Source organism: Eurypyga helias, unplaced genomic scaffold, assembly GCF_000690775.1.
Source record: "Eurypyga helias isolate BGI_N326 unplaced genomic scaffold, ASM69077v1 scaffold14751, whole genome shotgun sequence".
In the NCBI taxonomy this organism is placed as follows: Eukaryota; Metazoa; Chordata; class Aves; order Eurypygiformes; family Eurypygidae; genus Eurypyga; species Eurypyga helias.
In genome coordinates, this window is record NW_010231628.1 from 20,232 (window position 1) to 42,845 (window position 22,614).

The 22,614-nt window shown below is 41.1% G+C and overlaps 1 protein-coding gene across 1 annotated transcript in view; it reads left to right on the forward strand.

Annotated features, from left to right (window-relative positions):
* Positions 1-22,028, forward strand: part of TTLL11 (tubulin tyrosine ligase-like family, member 11) — a gene marked incomplete at its 5' end in the record, with an annotated part of 41,252 nt that extends 19,224 nt beyond the window's left edge. Inside the window, 3 exons of the mRNA XM_010161153.1 lie at positions 16,119-16,376; positions 18,738-18,844; positions 21,739-22,028. Coding sequence (XP_010159455.1) covers positions 16,119-16,376; positions 18,738-18,844; positions 21,739-22,028 — 655 coding nt within the window. The remainder of the gene's footprint in view (positions 1-16,118; positions 16,377-18,737; positions 18,845-21,738) is intronic.
* Between the last annotated feature and the right edge of the window lie 586 nt (positions 22,029-22,614).

The window sequence follows — 22,614 nt, forward strand, 5'->3', positions numbered from 1 at the left end:
CCTCTCAAGAGGGGAATCTGAGAGCAGCTCTGCAGGTTACATCGTTTGGCTGTTTTTAAGCCATTCTGTAAGCCGGGGGGTGAGTGGTGTCTGGCTCTGCCTGACCAAGTAGAGCCTGGTAGCCTTTCCTGAAATTAAAGAAGGCAGCTAATCAACTACGTGTGTGTTTTGTTTAACTTTTTTTTGCTCTTCTTTAAAAGAAAATCCAGCTAAAAATGCATCATTAGGGTTTCCAGTTTTGTTTTGTTTTGGGTTTTTTTTTAACTTTTCCTAACAAAACTTTGCAGGAGCCAAAACATAAAGTCTTTTTTGGCCTAGTTTTGGTTCCTAGGCAAGTCCTCACTTCTTTAGACGTTCTTCATTTTGAACTCAAGTTTCACTCATAATTAAGAAATTTAAAACATCTAATAAAATAATATGGAAGATACTAACTCTTTGATTTTGTTTGTGTGGCAGTACTGTTCTCACGGATTTGAAGGCTTGAGTAGATCATTGCAATCATCCAGGCTGGTGACATGCTCGAACAAATACAATCATTTGTGGCTGGGCTGTTTTCTTGGAAAAATGGAGGTTTAAACTCCTCTGTAAATCTGTTATATATTATCAAACAAAGCTTACTTACTTCTAGCATCACTACAGAGCGAAGTCAGGGGTAGCGATGGCCAGTAATCTTGATTTCTGTTCTGAACATCTGTCACCGCTGATGTCATAGAATCACAGAATGGTTAGGGTTGGAAGGGACCTTAAAGATCATCTAGTTCCACCCCCCCTGCCATGGGCAGGGACACCTTCCACTAGACCAGGTTGCTCAAAGCCACATCCAGTCTGGCCTTGAAGACATCCAGGGATGGGGCATCCACAACATCTCTGGGCAACCTGTTCCAGTGCCTCACTACCCTCTCTGTGAAGAATTTCTTCCTGACATCTAATCTAACCCTCCCTGATTTCAATTTATACCCATTACCCCTTGTCCTGTCACTACAGGCTCTTGTAAAAAGTCCTCTCCCAGCACCCTTGTAGGCCCCCTTCAGATACTGGAAAGCTGCAATGAGGTCTCCTCGGAGCCTCCTCTTCTCCAGGCTGAACAAGCCCAGTTCTCGCAGCCTTTCGTCATAGGAGAGGTGCTCCAGCCCCCTGATCATCTTCGTGGCCCTCCTCTGGACTCGCTCCAAGTGGTCAATATCCTTCTGATATTGATGTCAGGATGACGGTGGTGTTTTTTTCCAGCTTGCGTTTTTTCAGCAATGGTGGCTCTTCTGAATTGAATTTATGATTTGGTGAAGACCTTCAGTACCAGATTAGCCAGTTGGCCACTCTGTCATCAGGAGGCAGCTTTCCTCGAGTGAGAAATCTAACGTGAACTAAAGAAAAACAGGGTGAGGGAGTGTAATTTCTTTTTGCTTAACATGTTCGAAGCATCGTGTATAGCAGGGGTGGCACGTGTGCCCTTGTAGGACCCAGTTCTGCCATGGGCAACGTGGTCAGAAATCTTGGCTACACCCAACTTAAGGAGTGAGATCCTTGTCACATACTAGTAGGGTAAGAGGCTGAACTGTACTCCATAATGTTCTACAGAGAAACATGTATAATCTGCTCTGGATTTACTTCCTGCAGCAGAGGTGCTGTTCGCAGCCTGCTGAAGGTGGGAGAAGACTTCAGCTGGAGGAAATGTGCACAATTAAATGAATGGTCTAATGACACCCATCAACATTTGAAGTAAATCAGCGTTACTTATGTAAACATCGGTTTAATTAAGATAATCACTGATGCAAATCCGTGTTTATATTGTGCCTCCAACAGAAAATCCATTTTAAAAGGCTTTGAAAATGTCTTGGGGGGGGCTAATTTTGATCTTTATAGTAGTAAAAGGTTTTAGTTTCATTGTTTGTTAGCAATTTATTCTTCTTAAAATTGCATTAGATTTGAGGAATGAAAAGGAGTGTCAGTCTTGTATGCATATACCGTATATTATCCACTGGATGCTAGATGTAAACTGTTTGGTGGTATAATTGCAAGCTGTGGGTATCATTAACGTACCAATTAACGGTTGGACTTGATGATCTTAAAGGTCTTTTCCAACTTAAAATACTATGAACCTATGATCATCTGGAGCGCGTCTGCTCTAAATGTCTTAGGAAGATCGCTTGTATCATCTCGTCAGTGCTAATGACCTGCTTTCCTCTACTGTCAAAAATATTTGTACCTTGGTGTATTAATGCTAATTAATCCAGTGGTAATAAGAGACTTCTTTATATTTTTGTGGCTGTTGTTTATTCTGTTTCCCAGGATGATCTCTTGCATCGACATGCCTAGTTGCTTACATCTTTCAAGACAGAAAATAAGCATTTTATTCTTTTGACAAAGAAAGCATAGTATTTTGGCATGCTTGTCATCAGAGATATGAGTTGCTCATGGAATAAAATTTGCTTTTTACGTGCTAGAGATGATGAAGGTGCAGCCCCCTAAGTAATATAATGACTTCTGTTCAGCACTGAAATAGCCCTTGACAGAAGAAAGAATTGAAACACTTTGGGAATGAAATGTAATTTAATCTATGGCTGTTACAAAAACAATCAATTCATTGTGCCCACAAAACTGAGTGCTTCTGCTTTATTACCCGTTATGATATTGCTGTTTCATTATGGGTTTATCTTTTTTGGATGCTATTCTCTGTACATTCCACTTCAGGGTTTTTCTGTTTGAATTCAGCCTTGAAATTTGTGATGTTCTGATTATTTTTTTCTTCTTTTTACAATGTGTCAGGTACAATTCTCTTCTCTAGATTCTGTGGCTCTAGCAAATGTCAAATATGATTAACCAGTTTTCTGGTTTTCAGGAGGAAGCCCAATGTGGGGTCTCTCAAATTTTTGCAGTATCAGCATGCAAACACTGTCTAATGCCACTCTCTTTGGAGAGCACCCTGGAAATAATAATGTACGTCAGTGCAACTTTTTATCTCCAAGTGTGAGGAAGAAACTCCAGTGAAGGTTTTGTGGAACTTAGCACGCAGAAGACCTTACTCTTTGCTCGCACAAAACAGGGTGGTTCATTTTTTCATCTGTGCGGATTACTTTAAATGATTTCTTTCTCTGATGCAGGACAGCATTAATAGTTTCTAGGAGAAGAATGTGTTCTGTATTAAGTGAAACCATGAATTAAGTTCTGGATGTTCTATGTATGTCCTTTCTGCCTTAAATGTGCCTTCTGTTTAAGTGGCAGCTTCTCTGGGGGATGTCTCCTGCTGTGCTGGTGAGCAGTGGGTCTCTCCTTGTCTGCTGAACTGCAAGAGGAGTGGGGGTCTTTACTTAAACAGGCCACTCAGTAATGTTTCTCCTTTGTACATTTCAAAGACTTTTTCCAAATCCTAATGCTATTCTTAATTTCTAGATAATGAGGAGCAGTTTTGTGCTTCCTTAAAGTTGGGGAAGTGGGGGAAGAATTCAGGAAATCCCCTCTGAGCTGTATTCCATGTGTTTTCCAGATATTTTTTATTCAGTTTCATAATCTCCCCTGATATTTGTGTCATGTTTAATGGAAATATGAAAATACACTGTGCAAAGATATCTGGAGAGTATGATTGTCCTAGATCTTGATGATGATAAAGTCATTCTTGCCATTGATCACTGTGTTTATCTCACTATACATGTTCTAAGGTTATGATTGTGTGTCAGGGGTGGTTTGAGGGGGTCAGAAACTCAGTGCACAAACATGGAGAGACTGCGTAGGAGAATACTGGTGTTGCAGCTATCACCAATCAGAAAGTAACGGCTGTTCTTTGGTCTTGTAACGTGTCTCAGTTTATGCTTCTGTGAGTAACTGTGTTATGTTCCACAGGGATTCGTTGCTCGCGCTTGTCAGTGCCTTCTGCATTATATGGGGTGAGTTTAGTGCTTATAAAAATAAGCATGTAATAAACCTAGCTCCGGTACTATCATTACTTTTGTTTCCATTTGCTAATTGACTTCATGAGCTGACCGCTAGAGCTTTAGGTTGATTCCTGTATCCCTTTGCTATCACTTGGAAGTCTGGTCAGGTTTTCAGCTATTCAAATGCTTCTCAAGCACCACCTCTTCATTTCAAACCTTGTTTCTGCCTGAGAGTGCGTAAGCTCGTATGTGTGGCTTTCTTGAGATTGATCTCTCTACTCTGGTTCATTTTGGAGGCTGACACAATTTTTTTCTCCATCAATCAAAGTGACCCAGCATTCATATTCAGGATCATTCTGCCAAAGCCCTTTGAAAGCACATTGGATTAGACCCTTTCTCTTTCCTCGAGGGCTTTTTGGTTTATTCCTTCATCAGGCAATCTGCCAACTTCAGTATCAATTCTTGCCTGTTACATTAGCCCACGCGGCTTTTGATGAGAGCTAGACATGTGAGGGAGACTTTTAAATGTGATATTTGTCAATGTTACTGCAGTTCAGGTTAGTGAAATGTTAAGTTTGTTTTTCTGTAGCTGGGGAGTGTTTATTTCTACTGCTGTTTCTCATCCTGCTCAAGAAGAACTAGCCTCAACTACTCTGTTCAGTTTTGTGAAGCAAATGTGCTCTCTGTGCTTGCTTTTATAGTTATTTATCAGCTTCATCCTTAAGAGCTTTTAACCTTCTCCTGTTGATTAGGACAGGCTCTGCTGGAAAATCTATGCTGTGAGATGTCCCTCCATGAAGGGAAGGGATGGATGTGGTAGTGCTTGACTCGCAGAATAGTTCTACGTTGGTTTTAAGAGCCACCTAGTGGAAAGCACCGCAACACTCTTTACTACGACAACAGAAAATTCAATACAGGGCGCAGAACAGTGGCAAATAATTTCAATGTGCTGTGGCAGCAGTGCTAACATGGGAAAGAAAATAACATCTGCTGATAGAAAGGTCAGATCTTATAGTTTATAAGTGGCTCTATTTCATACATAATGTTTTAATTGAATTAAAACGTGTAAATACATGAGCCATAATAATATTTCTTCAAAAATAGCTATATCCCTACAATAGATACAGTAGGAATTCAGTAATTCACTTCAATGTTTTTCTCTATCAAACCATTACAGGAAAAGTTGTTTTTGTGAAAATAACTCTGGGCTAGGACATAAAAGATGCAATTTCTCTTCCTGATTCAGCCACTTTACTAGTGACCTTTAGACAAAATGTTTTCCTTCTGCTACTGTTTTCATTCTGTGAAAAGAGGATGATGCCTGGCTTCTCCCGTGCACTGCCAGTCTTTCTAAATCGTAGTATTCAGGGTATGGCCTGTTGTTATGCTTAGTAGTATACGAGATCAGTTTATGTATTGTTGAAATATAAAAATATTGCAGAAAAGCTTCAGTTTTCTTCTCTGGGAGACTCCAGGTCCAGTTCTACACTCTTCAGTAAATGTCCCTGGTGCTTACTAAGGTTTGCGAAGCGTTCCTTGCATGCTGCCAACCTGATTGTCATTAGCGATCTCTGCCTTTTACTTTCTCCCATACAGAGTGCTGAGTCATTGCATTTTCTACACGGTACCACAATTTGGCGCATGGTATGCTGTTTGAATATTCAGGATATTAGGACTTTTTAAAGGCTTTTTTCTCAATGCTGTTCTTTGATGGTGTTATGTTCCTCTTTCTTATTTTTATAGTCCTTTGCGAATAAAGTAGAGAATTTATGGAATGTCATTGGAATGCACACAAACTGCAAAAAGTGCTGCTATTCATAGTCCAGTTTTGCAAGTTGGTCTGTGTTTGCTCGTATATTGTATTGTAAGCACTAACGCCTTGAATGTAAAGACTGTATTTTAACTTCCACATCCAGGGTGAATGCAGCCTTCCTTGCAATCTCTTGAAATGACCCCGTATTGTGGGACAGCTGGAAGGGCTTGGAATGTGCTAAGTGAGCAAGCGGATGACAGGCCCAGTTCATTTAAAAATTTTAATGGATGAAAATTGATACGGATTGCAGAATTTTAAGAGATTTCATTCTCAGCATTGTGAAATTAATTAGACCAAAACCATAGTAGGCTTTTACAGGAATTGGCGTGCTGCAGTGGCCCAGCTCCGGTGTGATCTGAAGTCTGGTTTTATGATATAAAATTGCGAATGGAAACCGGTTTGTCCAATCAGAGCTGAATCACAATGTTTTGAGATGCAACTAATCTAATTACTTTTTTTTATTGACATCTTTCTTCTTTCTTTTTGCTCTCTAGAATTGAGCAATAGAGGAAGAGTGCTCATAAACTGAGCAATGTGACTTGTCAAAAGCATTTCCATAAAATCTGAACTTTCCAAACATTCTAATCTATCAAAATGTGCTGTAGCAATTACATCCGTTAGATATTCACACTGTATTACGGTTTAAGTTGATCATTAAGAAATCTTTTTGCTTTCTTTTCTCTTATGATGATTTTTAAATGAAAAGCAAACCTTTGTGATGAAATACAGAGACAAGAAAGGTTTTATCAGAATATGTCACTGTCCTCTAGTCTTTGTAATGCAGCCACAAAACTTGCTGTAATCTTCAAGGTTTGCCTGAGAAGAAGGGGGGTCAGGAATAAAGAGGGGTGGCTGCTTAGGCTCCTTCCAAACAGCATAAAAATGAATGTGAAGGCGGTGGGTCTAAATACATCTTTGAACTCAGTTATTTGATTAGAGATTATAAGTGAGTCTTAATGATAATAGAATCTGGCTGAAGGTGCACTGTGCTTTGCATCCCTCGTAACCAGCAGTAATGACTGGGGCGGTGGATCAAGCCTCATTCCCTTCCTGACAGCACAGATGTTGGAGCTCCTTTGGTGTGTGCTCCTGCTTTGGCTGAATCCTACCAAAGTAAGCTGCTTCTGTGTTGTTTTGGTTTTAAACATAAACTCAGCAATACTCCAGAGCATCCCTGGGAGCTCTGTCGCATGCAGATGTTGGCTGGATCCAGCCGTTGCGGATAGCAAGCTTCAGCTGCAACTGGTGAAAGTTCAGATCAAGCTTCGTCAGAAACTTGCTCTTGTGTTGCCTTGACCTTGCACAGATTTTTCCAATGTGTGGTAGTACTGACAGACTGCTTTCTAATCACCTCTGGTAGCTGCTTCCCCCTCTGGAAGAGCATCACTTTAAAATAATAGAGATATATGTGACAGCTGGAAATACCGGTTTTGTTTTGTTTTCTTTCCTTCGACAGGAATACTGTGTTTTGTTAGGAGGAAGTTGAAAATTATCTCTCTTCCTAGCAAGATATTTACTTTTCAAGAGGTTTTTTTCTGTTGCAACTATAGGGTAACTGCAAGCATTTCTTTTGCTAGCATTTGGTCTTAAATAGACATAGAATGAGAAGTGAACTTTTTTTTTTTTTTTTTTTTTTGCAGGAGCTTTATTATTCTCATCAGCTTCAGGCCATCAGAAAGTTAGGTGTTCTCAGATACTGCGCATAATGATGAGTATGAATATTAGATCTTAACCGTATCTGAGAACTGTTTGCTTATTCCCCTGTTTATACTCACATAATAATGGTGAGGGAGTTCAAAGCAGGTTTTTAAGGAACAGCAAAATTAAGTGCTATGGATTTGGGCTTGACTTAAGCACAGGCATTGAGCAGAAAAATAACGTTCTCCCTCTTACAGATATCCTTCAGGTGTCAGTTCTGCAGGATCCTGGTTTTATTACATCAGTCACAAGCAGCTTAAGGCTTCCAAAAACATAGTCACAGACAGATGTTGAGCCTGTCTGGGGATTAGAAATATCCTCTCCCATTAAGTATAAATTAACTTAATCACCAGGTATGAAAGATAAGCAGCATAAACATCATTCCCTGAAGCTTTCATTGAAATTAAAATTCTATTTAAAACTAGACTTGTATTTTCTATGACTTGATCCCCCTTCAAAGAGATTATATCTGCTGTAAATTTTTACAGTGACAGAGTGACAGAAATTAATGTATCGGGGGCAGTGATGTTCTCTATAATTTAACTTCTGCTGCTAGTCATCTTTGAGCAGGAGAGATGATTGGCTTATTTTTAAGGAATAATTGGTCTCTAGTCTCTGAAAAAATTAGAAAGCAATAAAACTGCCTAGCACCCAGTTGCCACAAAATGAAAGCATAAAGCCACATGACTTAACAGCAGTGTAATCATCAGGAGTGTTATTTTGTGTATGTAGAATTCACCTGCTTTAATAGGAGGATTACTGCTGATAAAATGCAATTGCACTGCTGCTTTTTACTCCATTGGATGACAGGGTAAAGCTCCTTTTCTGCCCCAGCATAATTGTGACTGCTTTCTAAGAATAATTTCTACATGGGAAGAAATACCATGGGGTTTAGGGTTTTTTCTGTTCTTCTCTAAGACACTTGGTGGTCTAATTTAATGTTGGTTTCACTATATTATCAGGCTTTACGACTGGTTTGCCTTTGCAGTCTGCTGTATTACTATTTTTAAGGCACACGCTTCTAAAGAAACAAAGGGAACTGCAGAAATAATGAGGCACATAAGTACCTTAAAAGCAAATAGTGAACACAAATAAATCTACTAGGAATAATAAAAGCTAGCTCAAAAAAAAAAAAAAAAAAGTATTTGCTACCACGTTTAATGATCTTTGTTCTGTAATAATTTTTTTGCTCTGGTGGCACAAAGTCCTGCGATGCAGGTTTCGGATTACTTATGCATTATTTCATTATAGTAATGCCATATTTTCTGCAGCACTCGAGTAGATGACAGGTAATAGCATAAGCATTCACTGCTGCTGTTACGTTCAAAGTAATAAATCTTTAGCTAATGCAGACTGTTATTACCATTATTCTTAAAAAGAGAAACTTGGAAATAAAGAACCTCAATTAGTAATTAGGAAATAGCTATTTTTTCAGCACATTGCATCTGAAGACTCCTCCAATGCCTTTCATCGCTTTAATGATTTCAGCAATGTATCAGAGAGTGCCACAGGAATCAAACCAGAGGTCAAGTGCAACTGTGACATCCAGTTGGATGTTTATCCCAGGTGTGCAGTGTCTGCATCTCTGAAGGATGTCTCTTCTCTCTGATGTGCTGCTGGACCCTCTCCTGTCATCGCCTAGTAAGGCAGGAGTTTAATGAAACTAGATTTAATCACAGTATCACCAGTGAACACTTAGTGCTGGATGTCAGGTTTGAAATGGTTTATTGGATTGTGCTTCAGTTTAAAATACAAGCCTTACAATCCAGCCTTTCTGACATCCCATTTGTGTGACAGACGGGTCAAAAACCTAAATGCTTCTTCTCTTACACATTGATTTTTAAAACACCCTAAAATTAAGCCCTTTCTGATCTGGAAGATCCTAAGATCACCAGCACCTAAATTGTCTAGAAGAACAGATTTTTCAAAGGATAGTGGAGCAAATCTTTACTTATTAATCAGGGCACGTAAGATCCATTCCAAACAATGGAGAATTCTTCAAATAACTGAATGACTCAACTTTTGAGCTTTTCAAGTTTCTTTGAACCAGTAGTTTCTCTGGCTGGGTCATCTTCTGAACTCCCTCCATGGCTGTGGTGTCAAGGGAAGGATGTAAATCTCTTTTGTTCCTTATGCTCTGGTATTTCATGGGTTGCTGCAACGGTGTCAGCTGTTGCCCATGTTGTGATTTTTTTTTTTTTTTTAAAGGAATCGTAAAGTTTATTTGTATTATGGAATATTGGAAGCCATTATTTCTGTAACATTCTCTATACAAAAGCAGACCAGATATTTCAGTGGTATCATCTAGGAGTGAGGTGATCATATTCGTGTAGGCAAAAAGTTGGAAGTCAAGCACAGTGTGTTCCGCACCATCTCCTGTTTCAGAAACTGTTTCAGAAATTCCTCTGATCGATTTGGACAGGACACGCTCCTTTGAAAGGAAGGTGTTAATCCTCGGATAATAGTTGGATACTACCAACTCTGTGTATTGCTGTTCCTGTGGCTGTGGGACATCTTTCCTGACACAAACCACATTTCTTTCTAAAGAAAATGCATAGGAGAGCACGTTAGCTTGTCTTAGGTTTTGAGTTTGAAGTGGGGGCTCTGGTTTTCTCTGCATGCAATATGAAAATGTTGGCGTTATTCTCTTCCATTGCTCTGTGTCCTTGGTGTGGAGCAAGTCAGGCCCCACGCTGAGTTTCTACATCGTGGAAACACTCATTCATCACGTGCTAAGGTGGCAAACTTTCAGAGTCTTCTGTTTTCTTTCTGAAGCTATTTAATTTTTAATGAGAAGTGTTTATTTCAATAATAAATCCACCCAATCTGAAAAGGCAGCAAAACATCCTTCTCAGAAGGGGGGCTGAATGCTTGTGGAGCTTAAAGTGTGATACGTGGTAGACAGCTCGCACTCATGGGATGGAAGATGGAAAGCCTGCGACTGGCAGACACTGTGCGTGAGAGCTGCTGTTATTGTTGGTGACAGGCCCTTCGATTGAACTTTATCAAGAATCTGCTAAATGATTCTGCTTTTGTTAGGCAAATGGCAAGACTATGGGGTACATTTTTAATTTATCCTTAGATTCACCTAGAACGGGTTTGCCAACTCTTGGAAACAAAGTTAGTGTGCTCCATATCTTTCACCCTTCCAGAACAAATGCAATGTTAGGCTTTGGTGAGGGTACAGGCAAAGTTAGACTTGCTCATGCTCACAATGAAGTTAAAATCTAAGGAAGGTGATTTAACTGCTTTGTTTCTCTGAGATGTGGATTCTTTTTTCTTAGAGAGATGGAAATTCTTACTGCTTTTGGCACTCTTTCTGCTTCGAGGAGACGGGACAGCCGCGGCATTTTCCAAAAGTATTTTGTAGGATATGTAGTTGACTCTCAACATCATTTTGATTATCAATCCTTATTTTTGATGTGATTGATTCTGCTCTTTGAAATATGGACTCTGCTCCGGTTGCTTTGACTGACTCAAAGCATTCTCAAAGTGTTAAGTAAACTGTATGTAAGAGCAATAATGTTTCTAACATAACTACAAGAATCTCTTACTCTGTGGGCTTTAATATCTTTTATTTTACCTTTGCAAAACTTTATTATTATTTTGAAGGGAAGAAATGCTAGTGCTTTTGATGTTTTTTACTTGGCCAGAAGGTGAAGAGGAGATGAATATTCAGTTTCTTCAAATGGAGCTCAAGAGTGGCCGGTACAAAACAAAAGATGCTGATTATTCACACAACACACAATCAAACTGTGGAGCTTCTTGCTATCATGTACTGTGAGAAGTAGAAGTCGTGTGTTAATCAAAGTAATGGGATTAGTTCCTAAAAGGAAATTCATGAATGGTTGATAATGCAAAGACGCTGGTCTGGCTTTGACTTACCGTTTGCTAAACGATGTATTTCTGTGAATGAGCACACATGTTCATACCTACGCACTGCAGGAGCAAGCACGTATCTCTTTCTTGGGAGGGCCGTGTACTTTGGTGATAAATGGGTGGATAGATAGATTTGTCATGCCAAATATTCTCCGCTTTTAACTGTGTTAACATAGTGCTTGCTTTGAGAATAGAGGCTCAGCTGAGGGAATAATTATAGCTTCAGAATCTAGAACATAATATTTTCTTTTATTAGGTAAGCAGTTGTCAGCTGATACAGAAATTGCTGAATTTTTACTTCTAGCGATGCCCTAAATGTTAAATATATCAAGTGAACATTCTTAGAAATATTAGTATTGTAATTCTTACCCAATTTTACTCAGAACTCGACAGCTAAATTTTATATACAAGTAGGAAAAACATTGTGAATTTTGAAGCCTTTAATTAGTAGTTACAAATTTGTTTGTCCCTTAGCAACTTGTATTTGCATTAAGATTAAGGCCGGTCAGAACGAAAAGGATAAAACATAGATGGAGGAAACATCAATAAATTAGTAATCATGTATAAAAGATAAGTAGTCTTAGATGTCGTTTCCATAAGCTGTATTAAAATTGAAATTCTTTTTTAGAGATGCAGTTAATATTGTCTCCACAGTTGATCGTTTCTAAAGAGAGATCCGTCGTGAGCTGCAGAATTAGAGAAATTAATGTATTGAGGTCAGACATTAGTATGTAAATGAAGCTTTGCTTTTATTCTGTATGGCAACAGAAGCATTACCTTCTGTCTGACCTTTCATTCATTAAGCCTGACTCAGCTGTGTCAGTCAAAACAATTAATGCTAAGGAGCAGCTTTAAAGTGCGGGGCTCAGCTTGCTTCTCCTCCCCTTGCCTGTTGGAAATCCCTTGGGAAAGGAGCTAATGGAGGGCAAGCCTGTGCAAGTCTCTTTCTGGAAATCGGTTTCAGCATTTTGGAGTTTCTGGTCCCTTCCCCACGACTCCGCTGCAGGGCTTGTCCAGATATTTTGCAAGGTTTTTAGGGAGATGAGGCCAACATACAACCGTGTGTGTTGTACAGGGACTCCCCAGGAGAAGCCTTGGACCAGACAGTAGAGAAGTTGTTGCTTGGAAGTCACTTTCTGGAGTAAGAAAGAACTGGACGCATGGGAATTCTTGGTGTGGTGCTTTGAATCTGGCGGGTGACATCACAAAAATGTGTATTTCCCTATTTCCCAATCGACTGATGAATTAATGGCAGAAATGGAAGTGAAAATCCCCTGTACGTACTCGTCATTGCTGGACTTGGAGCTGTATTACTGTTTGTAGTGGTACTGCCCCTGCTTATACCGGCGTGATATTGATTGCGTGACCCTGGGGGAGTTGATGTCATCCCACCGTCACCCTGATGGCGTGGCCGTGGCAGATGGCAGCGAAACACGGGAGAAGACATTATGGTGCCTTGCAAGCGAGTGTAATTTATCTAGTGCTAGGGCAAAAAATAGGTTATGCACTGCTTCCTTGCAAAAACGTGCAGGTCACGGTGAATTCTGGTTTTATAGATACCGAGTCTGGCCATAATACACCTAGCTAGGCGGCTTTTCTTAGTTAGTTGTGTTGAGGCTGCATTGAGAGTGGGAAAAGGAAACTAAGGAAATCTTGGATAAGAAGGGAGCTATAGAATGAAAACAAATCATTAAACTTTATAAAAGCAATAACCTCTAAAAGCAAATGAAATATATATATTTTTTTTTTACTTAATGAAAGTAGAAGATTTGGCTATAAAGATTAGAATTAAATTTTCTTGTTCTGATTTAAATATTTTATAAACTTTCCCAATGTGTAAGTGGAAAGGAATGAGACATGCAGCAGGATACAAAGAAAAGCTGGGTTTATTTTAAACATACTTTTCTAATATGAAATATGGTTTTAAGAGCTATTTCAGTAACAGTTTGAAATAGGAATCTGGTTTTGAATTTTTATCAATGACCTGAAAGGCAGCTGTAGGTTTTCTCCATAGAAGGGAGGGGAAGAAGGAAATTCTAGGTGGTAATTTAGAGTCTCTGCTTTATTATACTCAATGATATTTTTTCATTGACCATAATACAGGGGTTTTTCTGCAAAAACAATTTTCTGTGACTCTTACACAACCCCAACATAGTCCCATTTAGTAATTTGGCTATGTCCATTCCCCCTCAACCAGGGAGACAATCTGCTGTGACTCCCAGCAGTGATGTGTCTATAGAGTAGTGGTTTGCCACCATGGTCTGGGTCTTCTCTTCATGGCCATTTCCCACTTCTTTGGTGATGAAGGCTGAAAAGAACGTTTTTAAACTGCTGTACTGCCTCAGAAGGCCCAGGGAATGTTACTTGAGCAGGAAGGAAGTACAGGTTTGGGAAGGAAGTATGGATTTGCGGATGAAGAATGTGCTGAGAGCCATCATTCTACAAGTCAAAGTGCGGATGGACGGCTCTCCAGCCTCCCTCTGTGTCGGTAACGCGGTACGGACGGATGGGACTCCAGCCTCCCTCCGTGTCTGGGCAGTGCAGGCACCAAAGAGCACTGGGGATGTAATTCATTTCTCTGCAGCTGATCCCTGTAACAGTCTCTTCAGAATTTTCTGTAAACAATGAAATCTAATGAAATGTCCACAGCTCTGCTTGCATCTTTTAAAGTAAAGCTTTATCTTTTTTTTAACTGAAAACATCAATGATGAATGAATAATGTACAATCCAAAGTATTGGTGAATTTAGAATGAGGGTTCAGGGCTTCCAGGCGTCATTAAAATGAGAGTTATGTTACAAACAACACAACCTTCTCTCCTACTGAGTACAAGGTTTCACATTTGGTCAAGGTCTGGTTCAACTGGCTGAAGATTTGAATTTTTAAATGAACAGACCTTTTAACATTAAAAATAGAAGCCTGCATGCTTATAGTTTCTGGCTTTACGTACTCTTGCTCTTTTGGCAGCCGTGACAGTAAAGCCACCATCCAATCTTACACGAGCATGAACCGAACTAATAATTTATTACTTCAAGCTTTACTTAACTAAGGACAAAAATGTTATTTGTCTACTTTTCTGTCTGCAGCAAAGAGGAACATTATCAAAGCACTACCTAAGGCCTGTATTTATGTTTTAAAGACTCTTTAGAGTCTTGTATTTTTGGATACAAAAATGGTGCGATATTTTAAATTCGGTAACGATAGTCATAGAAGAGCAGATGCTTTGTGAGTCGCAGTGTGACAGTCCTGTCTGAGCAGCAATGGCTTGGCACTTGCAAGCAGGGTTGAAAACTTGGCCCCAGAAACGTCCTTTAGAAATTAGATATTGAAATTTGGTTCATATTAATTAAAACTTTTATTTTTTGCAATTCTTTGTTTTTCCTGTAAGGGCCCTTGGCCTTACTGTTGCCGTACGTTTATTGTCATAGAATCACAGAATGGTTTGGGTTGGAAGGGACCTTAAAGATCATCTAGTTCCAACCCCCCTGCCATGGGCAGGGACACACCATTCCTCTCAGTAGAAGATAAAAATAGATCTTTGAAGTGTTCTCCGCTGAAAGCAGACACAGCGTGGCAATGGATTAATGTCTTTCAGGGACATTTAGTAGAAGAGAGAGGCTAAAAATCCCATGGGGATATTAGTTATGGATGACTGAGTACAGGATGGTTGTGCGAGGGCTAAGGACATCTGCTGCCTTTGGAATCGAAGTCGGATGGTACTGATTTAGTGTAGATTTGACTTAATAATTTTTACAGTGCTGTGGGTGAATAATAACTATGTTGATTGTTATCTTCTGCTGGAACAGAACTTTCTGAAGGACACTAAATCTCAGGAACACAAAAGATCAATGTAGTAAAAGCACTGATTTTTTTTTTTTTTAGTACCTAGTGTGAATTATACTTATTCCTGATGATAGGTACTGAGAAAAATGACTGGAAAGAAAATGAAAACCTGCATATGCTTAGTGAGTGCCAGGTAATTACCATCAGCTATCAGACTTTCTGAACTTATGAGGATAACAGTCTTTAGTTTTATCTAGATAGGTCAAATGCAGGAAAAGAGTAAAAATATGTCATGCTGAATAAACACGTTCCATTTATTTCAGAACATCATTATCTCGATCAGCTTTATTCAGGGAATTTGGCAACAACAATGAAGATGAAATAATGTATTTTGACAGTATGCACAGAGGATTTGAAGGAAAAAATAATGGGATTGCCCAGAAATTGTCTTCTGAGTAGTGTTTGTGTGCGTTTATGTGAACCATATTGCTTCTGCGTGTATTGTTCGAATTTCTGCCTTGCAAATCTCTTACTGTACCCTCTGTACCTTACTTACCAGGGAGGGGAAAAGCTCCTAATCATTACTGGAAAATAAGTTTCAATGTCATTAAATTATAATCTCTAAGCATTTCCCAGTAAATATTCTGTGCAATTCTGTGAAACTCATCACCTTCTTGGGGTGCTAAATTTTGATAAAGGAGTGGTTTAGTAGAAAACAAAATTTCAAAACTTACAGAAGGATGGCATGGTCATGCCCAGCTCCTGGTCTTTTCAGGGTAAGTGAGCTGTTAATGATAGCTCCCGCAATTAACCTGGTAATGGTGCAGCATCTCCTGCTCAGTTCTATTTATAGGTGTTATTTTTGGTGTCAGAGAATGGTCTGCTTGTTTTCCTTTTCCATACTCCTATATCATGATTTGTGCTTTAGAGAACCTTAATATTTGCTCTTGATTTTTCATTACTGTGAAGATCTCATAAAATGATGTTTTATAGTTTAAAAAACAAAGAATCCAGAAAGACAGCATATGGAATCTTGCAAGAATAAGGTTAACGCAAGATACAATTATTTTATGTGCTGCAGGTATCCGACTTTGGAGCGTGTGTCAGAAGCAAATGAAGAGCTGCTGGACGCAGGACCGGCAGACAGACCGGACCGTGATACCAGCAGAGGTCCGGAGGCCAGCCTCCCCTCCCTTTGCCTCAAGCAAGTGTTTCCCAAGTACGCGAAGCAGTTTAACTATCTGCGACTTGTGGACAGAGTGGCTGCGCTGTTCATCCGATTCCTTGGTGTAAAAGGGACAACAAAGCTGGGGCCAACGGGTTTCCGAACATTTATAAGGTTGGTAAGGTGAAGGTTTCTTTAGGAATTGCTTAAAGCGCAGATGAGGATGCAGAAGCTCCCGATCCCATGGGGTAGCACCGCTGTCCCTGTGCCTATCTGAGTGGTGTGGGATACAACAGCCCCTACCAGGGACACGCTTGTGGGTTTAGAAACGCCTCCTAAAGAAACTTCTCCCCATCAGTTCCATTGAACCATTGCATATTTTTTTATAAAACTGCTATATTTTTATCATTCCAAGCTCCCAAAATACCTGACCTATGAAACCCTGTCTAGTAGGAACCTGGGTCTTAGTTCTACACCAGGTCAGCGGTACTTTGGGAGATACTATTTGCAGTCTTAGTCAACATGTCATGTTCCTAGTCAGTCGTGGGCATACCGTTGTGAAAAAGTGACAGCCGAAATTGGGTCACTTGAGATCTGATTCCGCCGGCTGCGGGGGCACAGCCGCCTGCCCCAGGCGCAGGGAAGGGTTTCCAAACGCCGGTTGCTGATGCATTGTGTGCTAAGGATTTGCATTGTGAAATTGCAGCTTGCCATAGCAAGGAACTCAATTTATTTTTTTCACATACTTTTTATTTGTGAGGGGGTTTTCTTTTCTTTTTTTTTTTATGGGTATTTCTGTTCTAGTCATGGTACAACTATCTCATTTTCTGTCTTTCATTGACAGTGACAAAAGACATAAGCAGCAGCGGCAGATGTACTCTTAAAATACAGATCCTGTTTCTATGCAGATGCATTTAGCATTCAGGAATGAATATAAAGAATTTGATTTATACAAATTACAATAGATAGAAAATGACTGAAGGCATCTGCTCTATCCACAGACCAGTACAGGATTGTTTCCAGTTCTGTATTTTCTATTGTTTAGTCCAGCCTTAGTTTGGCACTTGTCAGAGGAACACAGAACAAATGCCAACATTTCCTTTTAAGAATATTAAAATAAATTGCCATATCTCAGTGAAATAGTTTTTGCAGTTTCCTAATGCATGTTAAATTCAACTTCTTAATATTAGCAAGTATTTTGTTTATTTTTTCCCAGAGGAGTTATACCAGCTATATGGCCCTTTTCTGAAATGCTGTCGCTTCAGAATTAAGGTCATGTTTCTGTGTGTTGCATCACTTTGCAAGGATAAAATGACACGCAAGCATGATGTGGTGTGTATGCGTGCGTGTGGGCAAGCGGTTGCAGAGACCGGCCCCTCAAATTTCAGCTAATCAAAATCTGTTCCCCTTCAATAATTTCTTCATTCTAAAAAATAACTAAAAGGGAAACGCCGAATGTGGCTCTAGTCCTTGCTTGGATGCTGCCTAGGAATTTTTTGGAACTACCTAGGCTAGACCTTAACTATCTGTTTTAAGGGAGCTCTGCTTAGGCTGTGGAAGAGTAAGATTCTTTTAAATTATGCAGGGTTTTTGGTTTGAGGTGTTTTGGGGTTTTTTTTCCTTTTCTGGCTAGAACTTTTGGCCAGCTCTTTGGCACGTATGCTAGTTCCAGCCAGGCTGCCAGACATCTGGAAATCCTGGACGGATGGCAAATTCTCATATGCTGATGGACACCGCACTGCAGGCGCAGACGGCAGCAGTGTCACATCTCCTCCATGTGCTTATCACCAAACGCCCGAGATGCTTCCAGAGATGCTGATGTTTCCCGTGCAGCCTTCAGTTACACGCAGGGTAGATCTGTTCGGTGTTCAGGCATGAAGAAGTAATTCTGTGCCTGAAAGCTTTTCCTCCAGTCCCTTCCAAACAGGCTCCGTCAGCAAATAAAGGACTGTTTCTCTGTGCAAACTCTGCCTCGTGTAGATAGTCTGTGCAGATCTGTGTTGGGTTTTGCAATGTACCAATTAATTCCATTCTGTTACAGTACTTACAGCAGCCTGGGAGAAAGCTGTGTGTAACAGTCGAGTCATATTTTTAACTGAAATATTGAGGGGTTTGGGTTTGGTTTTTTTTTTTAATTTGTTGCAAAACCAAGAGAAACCAGTTAATCTGTGATCTGCCTTTTTGTGGCATGAGATTGCCGGTGCAAATCGGATTTAGATAGATGCATCCTCCTGGCCAGAGCCGCTTTTGGCAGAGGTGGTGCCTGCATGATGCGAACAGGCAGCAGGACGGGGCACATACAGGAGATGTTGTGCACATAAAAGCTCAGGGCCTTCTGCACTGCAGATACGTACACGTAGCAGACACCGGTGTTTGCTATCTGCTGTTGGTGTTTTGTTGGACTAAGTGTGTTACAGTGGGTGTTCGCACGGGTCAACTTTTCTCCCAGTGTTCTTTCAGTTACCCTTCAAGAATTTGTCCTAACTTGAAAGTTCGGATGTAAAGAGAATTTTTTCTTTTGTCTCTTTTTAACAGAAACTGCAAACTGAGTAACAGCAATTTTTCAATGGCTTCTGTAGATATATTATATATTGATATCACCAGAAGGTGGAACAACATGGGAATCGACCACAAAGAATCAGGTAACACTAGTTTGTGTTTGAAGACTATGAAAGCTGAGGAGGGAGTTTATTGTTTTGATACCTGAAGCACCCCTCAAACATTGAGTAAAAATAATGGGAACGAGGCACGTACAGCTGAGGCATGTACATGTACAACAAATCCTTCTACTCAGTTCCATGAGAGTTCACCTTTATCTACAGAATAGATCACTCTTAGTTTTTGATTCATGGTTGGGGTTGGAAAGGACCTTAAAGTCCCCCCAGTCCCACCCCCTGCCATGGGCAGGGACACCTTCCACCAGACCAGGTTGTTCCAAGCCTCATCCAGCCTGGCCTTGGACACTTCCAGGGATGGGGCATCCACAGCTTCTCTGGGCAACCTGTTCCAGTGCCTCCCCACCCTCTCCAGGAAGAATTTCTCCCTGGTGTCCGATCTCAATCTCCCTCTTTCAGTTTAAACCTGTTACCCCTTGTCCAGTCACTGCATGCCAAGCAATTCTTGTTGCTGTTTGCAGAGAAGCATTTAAAAACATTTCCCATGGTAATTACAGAGTGGGGAGGTATGTCCACATTAGAGTCGCTTACATGGTCTAGCAAAAACCAACCAAAGAAAAGGAGAGAAATAAATATGCTTTTCTTTTTGATTTAATTCTGTTCCCAAAAAGAGGCTTCTCTGGGGACAAACAAAACTACCTACATTACTTTTCCTTTCCCAGAGAGTTCTCTGGACATCACTGTATATATACTCCTGCACCTTTTTTTTTTTTGTTTGTTTTAATGCTAAAGTAGCAGCAGCTTCAAAAGTCTCCAAGTTGAGACTGACTTTTGTATTTGTTATCCCACCCCCCTAAAATAGATCTGTAGTTCTCCCCTGCATAAACATCAGCAATCTCAGTGATACACGTAATGATTCGTGAGAGTGTGGTCAGGTATGACAGCAGTAAAATTATTTGTATAATAACCTTTTTTTTTTAATATTTGAATGTGCTTCAGAAATGTTAATGAAGCTTACATTTGTATGAAATAGATAAGTATTATTTTGTCTTGCTTGAACGCGGGTATTCTATAATATCCTGTAGAGTATGTAAATTCAGATAAGGCAGAAGGAGAATAAGTGAAATAGGCTGTTCACATGGCTGATGATAGAAAGAATAAATCCAGACCTAAGGTTAGAGGGGAGAAAATGAAGGTATAGTGCAGAGGAGATAGGGTTCTCCATTACGTGTGGACTCCCAGACTACTGTAGGTAGGTAAGGGTCACCTTAGTGCCACAGGTGTGTAAATCCGAGTGTCTGCATTTAGCATTTCAGAGTGTGTACAAGTCATTTGTCTGGTTAGCTGCTAGAATTTCGCTAGCAGAAATAACAGGAATCTTCAGGCTCTCAGAAATTAAGAGATTTGTTGAGAGTCTCAATGAACCAGATGTTTTCTAGGTGTTAAACCACGAAATACTCAACTATTTCTGTTGGCTCTGTGCTTGGCCCACGTCCAGCTGTAACCCACACCCTCGCTGCTGGTGTGAATCAGCAGCTCCGAACCTCCTTCATTAAACGCTTCACACGGGTGTCGCTCCGTGCGTTTGCTACCAGAGGTGCTCTCCCTGCCTGCAGCTCACCGTGACGGTAAAGTAACGTACTGAGCTGGCAGCTGCTGCTTCCAGATAACCCAGCAGTTCCTCCGCAAGCTGCTTCACAGCCAAGATGGCAAGCGAGCCCAGCTGCAGTCTTAGCCGAGAGAAATTGTACTTCAGAATGTAATTGTAGTGTTTTCAAAGGGTGTCTTTCCTGCAGCTTCAAGAAGCCAACATTAAGTTAAAAAAAACCCCAAACCTTTCAACATCTCATCCTAACGTAATCTGCTTAAGTGTATGTTCAGGCTGGGAGAGCCGGGCGAAGCACAAAGCAGCTCGAACTGTTCCTTGTTGCTGCCGTTCTGCAGAACCCACTGTGGTCCGGCTTCGTAATTAAGAATTAAAGTAGGTATTCCTTCAAGGTTCGAAATACAGTAATTAGCATCAACGTGCAGCCCCCCTTTCCGTTGGCTGTGGTGATGTGTTATTAGTAAGATGAGATCAAAAACCCCCGGGGGGGTCTGTAGGGCAGCGGGTGGCATTCGCAGGGCTCCGTGAGTGGGCAGAGCGTTATCTCGGAGCGGAGCAGCTCGTGGGCGCTGCACCACCTTCCCTTCCTACACGCTGCAGCTGGGTTTCATTCCGTTGGAACGATACTACTGTCGAGTTACTGGGTCTGGCGGGGAGAACGGCCTCTTGAGCGTCAAAAGGAGGGCGAAGGATTCATCCCTGTGTATAGACAGTGTTTGCAGGGGGAAGGCAGTGCTCCAAATGAACTCACTTCTGCGATAAGGCGGCACTTGGTAATGGGGTTATAGTGCTACAGTCTGAAATTCCGTGCTGTTTCAGTAGTTCTGCTGGTTTAGGTCCATCTCTAGAAATACAAGGTTTAAATGTCCCCATTCAGGTGCCAATATAAAGCTGTTTTTCTCTCCAGGTGGGTTGTTTTCCCTGAAGCTCAATACGTTACTGTGTGCCTTGATCCTGTTTCACCTTAATACTTGAGGCAGCAGAAGTCAAGGCTGATGTTACACTAATTTAATTGCACAGCACCTTAAAATCAGTTGTTGCTGCAGCGGTTTACCTCTGGCTGCCAGGCTGCTGGTCAGGCTGATGTCTGTAAAGCCAGCGACAGCCTCAGCCATAGAGCATCCCCCGTCTGCGGCCCAGCCTGGGCTCAGCCGTACTGAATGGCTGCTCTTTAAATTAAATGGTAACGAACACGATCGTGTGTGTCCACGTCCAGCGCATGCACATTTGAAACAAGAGATGTTCCTGTTCAAAGAATGCGGTTTGCTAGAGAAAACTTTGCCATGAACCTCCTGTAAATACCTTTTCCTCGCAGGAATGTGTTTGCAAGCCTTTGTCGAAGCTTTCTTCTGCCTGGCTCAGAAAAAATACAAGTCTCTCCCTCTTCACGAGCAAGTGGCGATGCTGATCGACTTCTGTGAGTATCACCTGACTGCCCTGGACGAAAAGCGCCCGGTTTGTGGCCGCGGGATCGCGGAGCGCCGGAGCGCGGTGGTTCCTTGTCAGTCAGATGGACTTCACCTTACGCCAGCTGCACACCCACCCCTCCTGCCTCGCACGGCCACGGCGAGTAAACTTGCAGATTATAGAAATCACCGCTGCTGAGGGTGCTGGTTCACCAGGACAGACCTGAGTGACTCCCCAGGTTTGGACAGGTACTGCAGGAGGAGGGGCAGCCTGGAGTTCTTCATCTGATACTCACAATTCTTTATTTCACCTGTTTTATGCTCTTCAAAAAGTCTCCTGCAAGCTCCTGTTCCCAAATAACGACCCTGGCAATGGCTATTTCTTTACCTCTCTCTGGACCTACAGTACACCTCACATGATCAGCTGCTTTCATCCCGAGTGTATGGAAAACCACGTGTGAAGGCAAGGACCGAAATACAGTGGGATGATAGCCAGCGTCACGGGATTGGCCGCACGGACGGAGAGGCTCGCTCCTGTCAAAGGAATTACAGTGCTTTGTGTGCGCTGGGTGCGTCATGGAAACCCAGTGAGGGGCTGCGGTCCCAAATTGCATCATGGACTTTGGAAAACCGAAACCTGGAATCATGTTTGTGGTCAGACTTTGGGCGTTGACCCTCTTCTTTCCGTGGCTTGGACTGTACCTGTTGGAATCACTAGGGGTTTGGTCATTGTCCCTGTACTTATTTTTTAAAGTCAGTCTTAAACCACTGAGATCGTATTTTGG